This window comes from Bos grunniens, chromosome 5, assembly GCF_055505025.1.
Source record: "Bos grunniens cultivar Pamir isolate PY7600 chromosome 5, Bosgru_T2T1.0, whole genome shotgun sequence".
Classification (NCBI taxonomy): domain Eukaryota; kingdom Metazoa; phylum Chordata; class Mammalia; order Artiodactyla; family Bovidae; genus Bos; species Bos grunniens.
Window position 1 is genome coordinate 115,220,062 of NC_141169.1, and position 12,298 is coordinate 115,232,359.

Sequence of the window (12,298 nt, forward strand, 5' to 3'; positions counted from 1 at the left end):
GTTTTCCACAGAGGAATTTGGGGTGGGGCAGAAACTTTCAGACCTCAGCCAACTGGTTTAAAGCCAATTTCAAAATCAGTTGTCAAGAGAATTATTCATCTGTTACACTTCAGTTTTTTTTTTTTTTAATGGATATTTGAGCGGGAAAGAACAGAAAAGAATCTGTCCCCAGTGCTTGTCTAGTAAGTGAAGAATTAGGGGGTCCAGCAGGGCTTTTGGCTAAGATCAAGTGTAGTGTGGGAATTTCCTGGTGGCTCAGTGGCAAAGAATTCACCTGTCAATGCAGGAGATGAAAGAGAAGCAGATTGGATCCCTGGGTTGGGAAGATCCCCCTGGAGGAGGAAATGGCAACCCCATCCAGTATTCTTGCCTGGGAAATCCCATGGACTGAGGAGCCTGTTGGGCTACAGTCCAGGGGGTCGCAAAGAGTCAGACACGACTGAGTGACTGAGCACAGGGGCTAAGGAATTTGTCCAGAGTACCACAGCCAAGCTGGATCAGAACCCAGGTGTGCCTGTAGCCCAGGGCCCCTTGGCTCAGCGTTTTCCTTCATAAATAATGTGTAACCAGTGAGATGTAAACACAGCTCAGAGCAGGTTCCATGTCTTGGTCCTGTCGATCACAGCTAACCATGACTTCTTTCCATGATACACGGAGGCCCACCTCCTTCCATTTTAGACGGAGGAGAAGGGGGCGCTGGTTTTGCATCGCTCTTTCCGCTGACATTCTTGAGATCCTTGGGCCAGGCCCTGGGGACCTGGAGCCCAGTCATCTCACAGCAGCTCTGGCCAAGAACGTGTCCTGGAGTTGGGGCCGGATGTCATGGAGCTCCTCTGCTTGAGTGGGCGACAGACCCATCACTGTTTGTTTTTGTTTTAGCTCCACTCAGAATATTCTTTTAAATTAAATTTTGGCTGCACTGGAGTTGCTTGGGCTTAATCGCCCTGAGGTATGTAGGATCTTCCCAGACCAGGAATCGAACCCATGTCCCCCTGCATTGGCAGGTGGCTTCTTATCCACCAGGGAAGTCCAGAATATTTTTAATAATGCACATTTCTTAAAAAAAAAAGTATTCATCGTACAAATTGTCCCGCAATCCAAATATACAGTAGCTTGGAAAATAATGTTTAGAAAACAAAAACCAATGTAAAAGACGGATTAAAACAGCTAGAACAGTCCAGGCTTTATATGGCTCTGATTTTACGGTTTTCTTATTGCATCATCAGTGTCAGAAATCTGTTCCTTCAGCTGGCTCCATTGCTCAGGATTTAAAGAAGTACCTTTTCTTCCTGGTTTTATTTCACCGTCCAGATCCATCCAATAGTCTCAGCCCTTCACTGTTCTAACCCTCAGGAGGCTGGACTCAGTAGATGCAAATCAAAAGGGTGTGGGGTTACTGAGCTTTAAACTACAGGACCAGAGAGGGCAAGCCTTTGCCTGAGGCCACCCCAGCTAGAAGCCAAGTTGGATTTCTCACTCTCTCTTTTGTTTAATATATTTTATTCTCATTTAATTATTTGACTGCGCCGGGTCTTGGCATGTGGGATCTGGTTCCCTGATCCGGGATCGAACCCAGGCCCTCTGCATCGGGAGCTCGAAGTCTTAAGCCCCGGGACCCCCAGGGCAGTCCCGAGGTCGGATCTCTTGCAGTGTCTGCACCTGGTTGAAGGTGGCCCACGTCAGCACCTGCGCCAGGCTTCAAGGCAGAGGGCTGAGACGCCGGTGCAGCGGTAGGGCTGAGGAAGCCTGTTTCGAGCTGTGCTCAGTGTCTCAGTCGTGTCAGACCCTGCAGCCCCCTGCACCGTAGCACCGCCAGGCTCCTCTGTCCATGGGGATTCTCCAGGCAAGACTACTGGAGCGGGCTATCACGCTGCTGGCTTCCAGCTCCTACGCTGAATTTCCAGCCTTTTGCTTAAAATACCTTTCCCTCCTCTTACCTTCTTCTCGGCTCCCCCGCCCACCTCCCCCACCCCCTCTCACCCCCTTGTTTCTCCGTCACTTAAAGGAAGTGAGCCCCGCCCACCTGAGACCAGCTGCTTCTGGCATCTGCAGGTTCCTAAGTCTGGCCTCCCCTGCCAGGTGGGGAGGGCGTGGGTGGGGTGGGGGCTGGAACAGGTTGGATGCTCGATTCCTGAAATAGACCTTGAAGACAAACATCACCCTTTCAGACAAACATCATCCTTTCAGAACGAAAATTCAGGTGATGAACTGGAAACAATTATTTTTGCTCGATTTTTTGAATCAGTGAGACAAACACCAATATTCAGAAAGACAGAAACATGCAGAGTTAAAAAAAATTTAAGTCTCCTTCTTACCTTTGTCCCGGAGAGGCCCCTTCCCCTCTTTCCTAATCTTCTTTCTCTTTTGGGAGATGGATCTGTGCAGATAGAGGTGTTTGTCTTTTTTTTTTTTTTTTTTATTAATATGTGTGCAGCACAGAAGACAAAAGCAGAAGGGGACGACAGGATGAGATGGTTGAATGGCATCACCGACTCAATGGACACAAGTTTGAGCAAACTCCGGGAGATAGTGAAGGACAGAGGAGCCTGGCAGAGGAGCCACGGGGTGGCAGGGAGTCAGCCACCGTAGCCACTGAACAGTAATGACACAGCACAGTTAATCTGTGTTCCCCGCTGTGTTCACGCGCTTTCAAGATCTTGGCGCAGGGGTACCTGCCAGGTACATGCAGGCCTGCACGGAGGACGCATTTCTAGAAATCAAAGGGCTTGTGTGCTTGTGACTTTGATCAGATCAGATCAGATCAGTCGCTCAGTCGTGTTCAACTCTTTGCGACCCCATGAATCGCAGCACGTCAGGCCTCCCTGTCCATCACCAACTCCCGGAGTTCACTCAGACTCATGTCCATAGAGTCAGTGATGCCATCCAGCCATCTCATCCTCTGGCGTCCCCTTCTCCTCCTGCCTCCAATCCCTCCCAGCATCAGAGTCTTTTCCAATGAGTCAACTCTTCGCATGAGGTGGCCAAAGTACTGGAGTTTCAGCTTTAGCATCATTCCCTCCAAAGAAATCCCAGGGCTGATCTCCTTCAGAATGGACTGGTTGGATCTCCTTGCAGTCCAAGGGACTCTCAAGAGTCTTCTCCAACACCACAGTTCAAAAGCATCCATTCTTCGGCACTCAGCCTTCTTCACAGTCCAACTCTCACATCCATACATGACCACAGGAAAAACCATAGCCTTGACTAGACGAACCTTTGTTGGCAAAGTAATGTCTCTGCTTTTCAATATGCTATCTAGGTTGGTCATAACTTTCCTTCCAAGGAACAAGCGTCTTTTAATTTCATGGCTCCAGTCACCATCTGTAGTGATTTTGGAGCCCAGAAAAATAAAGTCTGACATTGTTTCCACTGTTTCCCTATCTATTTCCCATGAAGTGGTGGGACCTGATGCCATGATCTTCGTTTTCTGAATGTTGAGCTTTAAGCCAACTTTTTCACTCTCCACTTTCACTTTCACCAAGAGGCTTTTGAGTTCCTCTTCACTTTCTGCCATAAGAGTAGTGTCATCTGCATATCTGAGGTTATTGAGATTTCTCCCGGCAATCTTGATTCCAGCTTGTGTTTCTTCCAGTCCAGCGTTTCTCATGATGTACTCTGCATATAAGTTAAATAAACAGGGTGACAATATACAGCCTTGACAAACTCCTTTTCCTATTTGGAACCAGTCTGTTGTTCCATGTCCAGTTCTAACTGTTGCTTCCTGACCTGCATACATATTTCTCAAGAGGCAGGTCAGGTGGTCTGGTATTCCCATCTCTTTCCCATCTTTTCCACAGTTTATTGTGATCCACACAGTCAAAGGCTTTGGCATAGTCAATAAAGCAGAAATAGATGTTTTTCTGGAACTCTCTTGCTTTTTCCATGATCCAGCGGATGTTGGCAATTTGATCTCTGGTTCCTCTGCCTTTTCTAAAACCAGCTTGAACATCAGGAAGTTCACGGTTCACATATTGCTGAAGCCTGGCTTGGAGAATTTTGAGCATTACTTTACTAGCGTGTGAGATGAGTGCAATTGTGCGGTAGTTTGAGCATTCTTTGGCATTGCCTTTCTTTGGGATTGGAATGAAAACTGACCTTTTCCAGTCCTGTGGCCACTGCTGAGTTTTCCAAATTTGCTGGCATACTGAGTGCAGCACTTTCACAGCATCATCTTTCAGGATTTGGAATAGCTCAACTGGAATTCCATCACCTCCACTAGCTTTGTTCCTAGTGATGCTTTCTAAGGCCCACTTGACTTCACATTCCAGGATGTCTGGCTCTAGGTCAGTGATCACACCATCGTGATTATCTGGGTCGTGAAGATCTTTTTTGTACAGTTCTTCTGTGTATTCTTGCCATCTCTTCTTAATATCTTCTGCTTCTGTTGATAGACACTGTCAAACTGACCCCCAGAGAAGTAGGGACTAGCGGTCTCTCACTCCCTTCTGGATCTGTTGATTCCTTAGCCAGCTATGGAGCTCCCTACTCCCGTGAGGTGGCAGAAAATGGGCAACCGTTGTATCTTTTGATGCTCTTTGCAACCCTGGAGGCTGTGCTGCTTCTGTGCAGGAGAACTCTCTCTGAGCTGGGTGACTCTGAGTTAGGTGACTGCTCCTGGTCTCACGGCAGTGACAGGGCTGGGACAGGAACCTACATCTGTCCTGCCCAAGTCAGGGCTTTTCTGCTTGATGCTGTGGGCACTGAGTGCTTTGTACACCAGGGCCTTGGGGGGACATGTGTGTGTGTGGGCCCCCAAAGGAAAAGACTGGGGGCCAGGGCTTTGCATCTGGGTCCAGAGCATCCACTGGCCTGGCCCCGAGGACTCACTTACCAGAGGGGGCCTCACCTGTTCCTGCTTTGCTGCAAGGCCCTCAGGGACATGGGTAAGGTTGGGCTGGGGGGCAACTCAGGGTTCATCCCCTCTACAAGGCAGGGGCAGCTGTTTCCATCCCAGGGTGTGTGTGGAAGAGGCACACCAGTGACATTGCAGCCTGGCCGGTCCAGAGCTGACACCCCCTCCTTCCAAGCCCCACAGGCGTCCTCGTGACTGTGGGGGCTGCTGCTGAGAGGTTCGATTTGCATCCTGAGATCCAGCGGAAAATGGGTTTCCACCGCGTGTGTAGGAGGGTGAGCGTGGGCTGCCGCCTGCGTGGGTGTGCCTTCCTTTCCACCAAAGAAGAGTTTTAAACTCCTCCTTTGCAAATACGCTGGGGAAAAAAAATAGATGCTTGAAACCAGTCCAGGCTCCTGAATCTGCAGCTGCGGTGATGTCAGTTCTCACCCCCCTGTTTAGCCACTCGACAAGCATTTATCTGCCCGGTGTTGTGGGCTGGGAAGCAGGGATTAATAACGGTAGTGACAACAGTTCCTTTTTTTTTTTTTTTTAACTTTTGTTTGGCTGCACCACAGGGCTTGCAGGATCTTAGTTCCCCAGCTAGGGATGGAACCCCGGGCCCCCTGCAGGGTAAGCTCCGAGTCCTAACCACTGGACCACTGGGGAAGTCCCAGCTCCTGGTTGTCCCCCGTGGAATGGCTCTTGCTGGTGTCCTCACTGAGGAGTGAGGGAGCTGGGCACAGGGGTTGTCCCCCAGGACACCCAGCGGGGGCCAACAGGGGTGTCAGAGGAGAGCGAGAATGGCCAGCAGCACTGCCCAGGCGAAGACTGGAGGCCTGACGTGTCTGAGCACGCGCTCTTTAGTGTGGTGGGAGCCGGGTTAGGATTGGGGCGGCAGGGCTGAGGTGACCAGGAGGAGAAGCGGCTCCTGGTGGTGTCCCCCGAGGGGCCTGGGGAGCGATGGAGCAGGTGGAGGGGTCAGATCTGAGGCTGCTGCGTGGAGGTCAGACTGGAGGCCCCCAGCAGGAGATGCGCCAGATGGGACGGGCCCAGCCCTCAGCCTCTGCTGGAGTGAGGGGGCCGCTGGGAGGGACCAGCTCTGGGGGGCTGCTGCAAGGCCCCTGCCCCCACTGTCCTCTCGCTCAGATCTAGAGCCCCAAGACCAGCCTAGGTCTGCTTGTTGATTCTCCTCCGTTAGTACCAGCCAGAACCATTGCACTGACTGGGGTAAGAAGGCTAAGGACTTGAATTTCTTCACTTCTTTCATTGATAGATACGGGGTTAAGTGGTGAGCATTTTCATCCACATACAGGGCTTAAATCGGTGCTTGACAATAGTTGATACCCAAACATCAGCCAGGATTATAAGACAGTTAGTGTTAGTTCTTTTTTAAGAAAACATTCTTTATTTGGCTGCACTGGGTCTTGTGGCATGTGGAATCTTTAGTCCCCTGACCAGGGAACCTGGGCCCCCTGCATTGGAGGTGCAGAGTCTTAGCCACTGGATCCCCAGGGCTAAGTCTCTAGTGCTGGCTCTTGCCCGGAAAAAGAACCCTATTAGCGTGGGACCATTATGCCTATTTAGCAGATAAGGAAACTGAGGGTCTTGCCCAAGATCTCACTGCAAGTGAGTGGTTGGTTAGGACGTCAGTTCAATATCCCCCCACCTGTTTTGGAGCATCAGGGCAGGGCTCAGATGATGATCAAGGGAAGAGGAGAGTCTGGTGTCTATCCCAGGCCAGCTCTGATCAGAGGTCCAGAAGGGTCTGGGGACTCACATGAAGGTGCAGAAGGAGCAGGCCCTGCCCCCGGACAGTTGAGTTCACTTGGGGAGGCACCACTCATGATGCTCAGCCACCTCAAAGCTGGTCACATGCAGTGCAGGCCTCATGCCCGAGCTGCCAGTCATCACTGTCCCAGGTCAGGCACCAGCCCCGTAGGACTCAGGGACCCTCATCCTTTGGTACCCAAGGTGCCCAAGGATTCTAGGCACGTCTACTGGGAACCGAAGGATATTGGGATAGTGGCTCAAGGTGAAGCTTGAGCCACGTGCCCGATGAAGTTCCCTGCTGCTGCTGCTGCTGCTAAGTTGCTTCAGTCGTGTCCGACTCTGTGCGACCCCAGAGACGGCAGCCCACCAGGCTCCTCCATCCCTGGGATTCTCCAGGCAAGAATACTGGAGTGGGTTGCCATTTCCTTCTCCAACGCATGAAACTGAAAAGTGAAAGTGAAGTTGCTCAGTTGTGCCCGACTCTGTGCGATCCCATGGACTGCAGCCTACCAGGCTCCTCCGTCCATGGGATGTTCCAGGCAAGAGTACTGGAGTGGGGTATGAAGTCCCCTGGCGACCCCTTACCAGCGGGGCAAGGGTGTCCATGGGAGCACAAGCCATCTCTGGGAAGAGAACAGCCCCATGCAAAGGGGCTTGGAGGGAGAGTGAGGGGCTAAGGGAGCAGAGACAGATGCAAATGAGGGCTGGGCCAGCTTTCCCTTGAAAATGGCCATTTGCATAGACACTCTGTGGCCTGGTGCCTGAGGGCAGTGAGAGCTCCTGGTCCGAGTTCCTGAAATGCTGGCCTAACACGAGGTCAAGTTCACTGGGCTTAGAATCTGTTTACTGTTAAAACCTGTCTCCATTTATCTGGGTCTTTTAAGTCCTTTAATGGAATTTGTATTTATCCATAAAGGCATTTTTTGGGGGGCCACCCCCCCTGCATTGCACAGTGTGCAGGATCCTAATTACCCAACCAGGGAATGGAACCCTAACCCCTGCAGTGGAAGCTGGGAGTCTCAACCACTGGATCGCCATGGAAGTTCTTGTCCATATAGATTTTAAGCACCCTTTCTTAGATTAAAAAAAACCTTATATTTCCTGATCAGAAACCTTATCTTTCCACAGTTGTATTTCCTGTCTACAGTATTTTCAGGTTGTCTTGTAGGAATGCTCTTGAGTTTTCTGTGTTGATCTAGCTTGTTAAGACTCATTTACAGGACTTCCCGGGCAGTCCAGTGGTTAACACTCATGGCCCAAAAAAGAAAGAAAGAAGAAGTTTGTTGTTATCATTCTTTAGTAAGTTGTGTCCAGCTCTTTGTGACCGCACGGACTGTAGCCCACCAAGCTTCTCTGTCCGTGGCATTTCCCAGGCAAGGCTGCTAGAGTGGGTTGCCATTTCTTCCTCCAGAGTGTCTTCCCCATCCAGGGATCAAACCTGAGTCTCCTGCGTTGGCAGGCAGGTTCTTTACCACTGAGCCGCCAGGGAAGCCCCAAAGAAAAAGACTCATATACCATTTTCCCTATAAATCTAGCTGAAGTCCACTCCCCTCCCCGACCATGGCATCAGTGCCCCTCCTTCCAGGGGCGTTGACCTGGGAGCAGGGTCTGTGACCCTGGCTCGGCATCCCCTAATCGTAAGGGGGGAATAGTAGTCCTCCCTGGCTACAGAAGTGGCTTCGAGCCGCACTCGTCATGTCGTCTACTCTTTGGGGCCACGTGGCAGGTGGCTCTAGACTCACTCCATAGCTTTTAACTGGTAGACCCCAGAACGAATGGGCGAGGATTTAAGCACCCGGAGTGGCCCCTGCGCTGGGTGTCTGTGTTGCTAACAGCCTTTTAGGGGTCTTAGAGACGTCCCCGGGACCCTCCCTGTCTGTGTGTGCGGGCCTGCTGGTTGGCAGCAGGGTTGGGGTGGGGTCGCTGGCGGCGGGGGCAGCCTGCTTTTAACACTTTGGCTGCAGGTGCCCTCGGCAGGTGGCTGCGCCCTTCCCCTCACCCTGCCTTGGGTGCCAGGGGCCACCCTCCTGGCTCCACCCACCAGGCCTGACCCGACAGCGCCTTTCAGCCCGCGGGGGAAGGGGCTGTCCTGACAGGTGCGGGCGGCATCTGTCAGACTGGGGCTCTTTTGTGGCCCCTGTGGCTGTGTGTACACGTCAGCTCCCTCCAGCCCCAGTGCCCGCGACCTGCCTTTCACGTCGCACTTTCATCTGGAACAGATGTAAAACTGTTTCTCTCCCAGGAAACTGAAGCAGCCCGCTCGCTCCCTTTGATGCAGACTCTGGCCATGTATTCTCTGTGGAACAATGCTGTCCTTATGCGATTTCTTTCTCAAAGGCCAGGGTGCCCCAGACACCCAGATACCTGTGTGCGCCATCGGATGACGTCATGTCCATCTCTGCGTGCAGCTTGGTTGCATTGTTGAGAATGACTTGTCTAGACTCACCCGGCGGCACCTGGAGGACCCAGGAAACTTACCTGCCTGCCCACGAGCCCCTGCCCTGTCTGCGTTTCCTTTAGCGCTGAGAGCACGAGTGCGCTCTGGGTGTGGCTCTGCATCCCTGTGCTTGAGTACCTCTTAGCCGCAGTTAGGAATGAACATTGGTCCACCCTGGCCTGGGGAGCAGGAGGCCCGGGTGTAAACCAGGTGATTGTTGATACAATTAATTTTGGGGGGGGGGGGGTGCCGCATCCATGGCATGTGGGATCTTAGTTCCCTGACCAGCAGTGGATCTGGTGCCCCCTGCCCTGGAAGCACAGAGTCCTAGCCACGGGACTCCAGGGAAGTCCCTACTCTTAATTATTATTGAAAGAATAGTGGATTGAGGTACAGAGGTCATAACAGTGCTGCTCCCCACCAGGCTGTGCATCGGGATGCCCCGATGGCCCAGAGGTTAGGAACCTGCCTTGCAGTGCAGGGGATGGAGGTTCATACCCTGGTCGGGGAACCAAGATTCCACATACCTTGGAGCAACTAAATGGGCGCGTCTCAACTAGAGAGTCAGAGCACCGGAACGAGAGGTCCCACGTGATACACTGAGACCCAACACTGAGCCAAATAAATGGATCAATGTTTTCAAAACTGTTTTGACACTTAAAGGAGGTTCCTTCATCCCCCAGCAGCCTAGTGGGGGGGCTCCTGATCCCTTACCTATGAGAAAACTGTGACATCTCACAGCTCCTGATTGGAAGAGCTGGGATTTGAACTCGGGCCCTTTGGCTCCTCACTGTGTTCTGGAGCGAAGGCTGTTTGATACAGTGTGGGGTAAATTCTGGTGAGCACTGTCATAGGCCTAACCAGCTGTCACACATGATGATGTAAACAGAGCTGCCCAGTCTGTGTCTGCTCCCTTTCAACCCCCGGGTCAGACTGAGACCTCATTGACCGGAAGTGGGTTACAGGCCCACCACTAGCTTCAAGGCATGCCGGCGAAAGTGAGAACAGAAGTATTAGAACTGGTGAACACACGTCAGGGCCACCTCAGTGAAAGCTAGATTTATTAGCAAGGAGCCCGGGGAGTGGAGAGCTGAGACAGTCAAGTGAAGAAAGGAGGTTATAAAATACTGGGGAAGGAATGATCCCATTTTTTTTTTTTAAGGTTGTCATTGGTTATCTGTTTAATACATTTTGTTGTTCAGTCACTAAGTGGTGTCCATCTCTTTTCAATCCCATGGACTGCAGCACGCCAGGCTTCCTTGTCCTTCACCATCTCCCAGAGTTTGCTCAAACTCATGTCCATTGAGTCGGTGATGCCATCCAACCTTCTCATCCTCTGTCATCTCCTTCTCTTCCTGCCTTCAGTCTTTCCCAGCATCAGGGTCTTTTCCAATGAGTCAGTTCTTCGCATCAGGTGGCCAAAGGATTGGAGTCTCAGCCTCAGCATCAGTCCTTCCGATGAATATTTAGGGTTGATTTCCTTTAGGATTGACTGGTTGATCTCCTTGCAGTCCAAGGGACTCTCAAGAGTCTGCTCCAGCACCACAGTCCAAAAGCATCAGTTCTTTGGCTCTCAGCCTTCTTTATGGTCCACCTCTCACATCCATACATGACTACTGGAAAAACCACGGCTTTGATACATGCCAATCCCAATCTCCCAGTTCATCCAACCCCGCTCCAGGCGTGATCCCGGCTTTGAAAACGTGTGTGCTATGCTGTGCCTGTTTAAAAACTGACACTGTCTCTCTGGGAGTTGGCATTGGGAATGACTTTTCCTTGCTTAGCCTGTGATATGTGCCTCTTTCTGCTTAGGGGGAGTAGCAGTATGAAGCTGGCAGAACCCAAGGAATTGGCACTCTGGATGGAGCCCAGCCTTAGTCCACTATGACACCAGACATTTGGGATTTTTTGTTTGACTATAGGCCTCTTGGGGATAGCATCAGAGCCTTGCGTTTATAGTCCGATTTTCTCTTTTTGGGGGGGCCACACCGTATGACTTGCGGGATCTTAGTTCCCCGACCAAGAATTGAACCCGGGCCGCGGCTGTGAAAGTGTCAAGTCCTAACCACTGGAGCGCCAGGGAAGAAGTCCCTGATTCTCTTTTCACAAAGGAAGAAGGCAAGACCCCTTATAAATCTTCTCCAAATCCCTGAGAGATGGATGAGAAAGAACAGAGAGGCATGGTGACCCTCCCAGAGGCACACAGCAGAATTCATGCCAGGGGAAGCCGGGGTAGAGGTAAGTGCTAGTAAATGATACTCCAGATCGCACACTTCTGAGCATCCGGTCCTTGTCTTTTTCTTCCAGAGAAGAAATGTATCAAGCAAGACCCCTCTCTAGGAACCTCTTTTTGTACACCTTCCTACAAAACCATGGCCCAGGCTTCCTGGACGACCAAGACTCAGGGCTTCCCGGTGTGACCAGTATCTTGGAGTTCCACCCCATCTCCCCCTACAGGTAGGGGTAACCTTGGGCCCGGCCCACCCTCATTCCTGGTCAATGACTGTGGCAGGTGGTTAGCAGAGCCCTCTGCGTTCTCCAGGCAGGGCTGCAGCGTGGAAATTCCCCGGGCGTGGTCACGGAGGCAAGTGCCCTGGGTGGAGCTGCTCACAGAGGAACCCCTCCAAGCACCCAGCATAGTCAGTTCCAGGACCGCCCTGCGGTGCTGGCCATCAGAATGACTCAAGCTCGTGGCCTTGACGGAGTGCCTCCTGGCCCTTCTGACCACAGTCATATCAAGGTCTCATAAGAGATGGATTTGGTTTTAGAGAACCAGAAGGAGGCGGTTTCAGATGCAGTTCCCAACCCTGGCGATCAAGGCAGGGAAGGGGAGACTGTCCCAGCATCAGCGCCAGGCTTCTAGAGGCTTCCCTCCCACTTCAGGCCTTGGAAAACTCTTAGCCATTAGGCCTTGGGCTTGGGCTTGGGGCTGGTCGGAATCTTAGGGACGGAGGGACTTGGAAACCTGCCCCCTTCCCCTCCGTGTAAATGGAGTTGGGGGCAGTGTCGTCCTGACTTTAGCCTGCCACCTGATTGCCAGCCAGCCCTCCTTAGTGTCACCGTCCCCCCCTCCTCTTCTCCCCCCACCTCCCCGCCCAGACTGGGCAGGTGGCCGGGGCTAGGCTGGGAGGGACTTGGAGTCGGGGAATTTCCAGCCAAGTCACCGGGTTGGAATGTGGGCAGCCCCCTGGGAGCAAGGCTGAAGCCGGCCCAGGTGCCCAGGGTGTGAATGTGAGCATCTCCGTTTCCATCAGGGAGTC

The 12,298-nt window shown here is 52.1% G+C and overlaps 1 protein-coding gene across 3 annotated transcripts in view; it reads left to right on the top strand.

Moving 5' to 3' along the window:
- The window catches only part of BIK (BCL2 interacting killer), a 38,813-nt gene that overhangs the window by 10,320 nt on the left and 16,195 nt on the right, over window positions 1–12,298 (top strand). For all 3 annotated transcript variants that reach the window (XM_086403176.1, XM_086403175.1, XM_086403177.1), the window contains exon 2: window positions 11,346–11,495. In XM_086403176.1, the coding sequence (XP_086259302.1) occupies window positions 11,346–11,495 (150 nt within the window). The remainder of the gene's footprint in view (window positions 1–11,345; window positions 11,496–12,298) is intronic.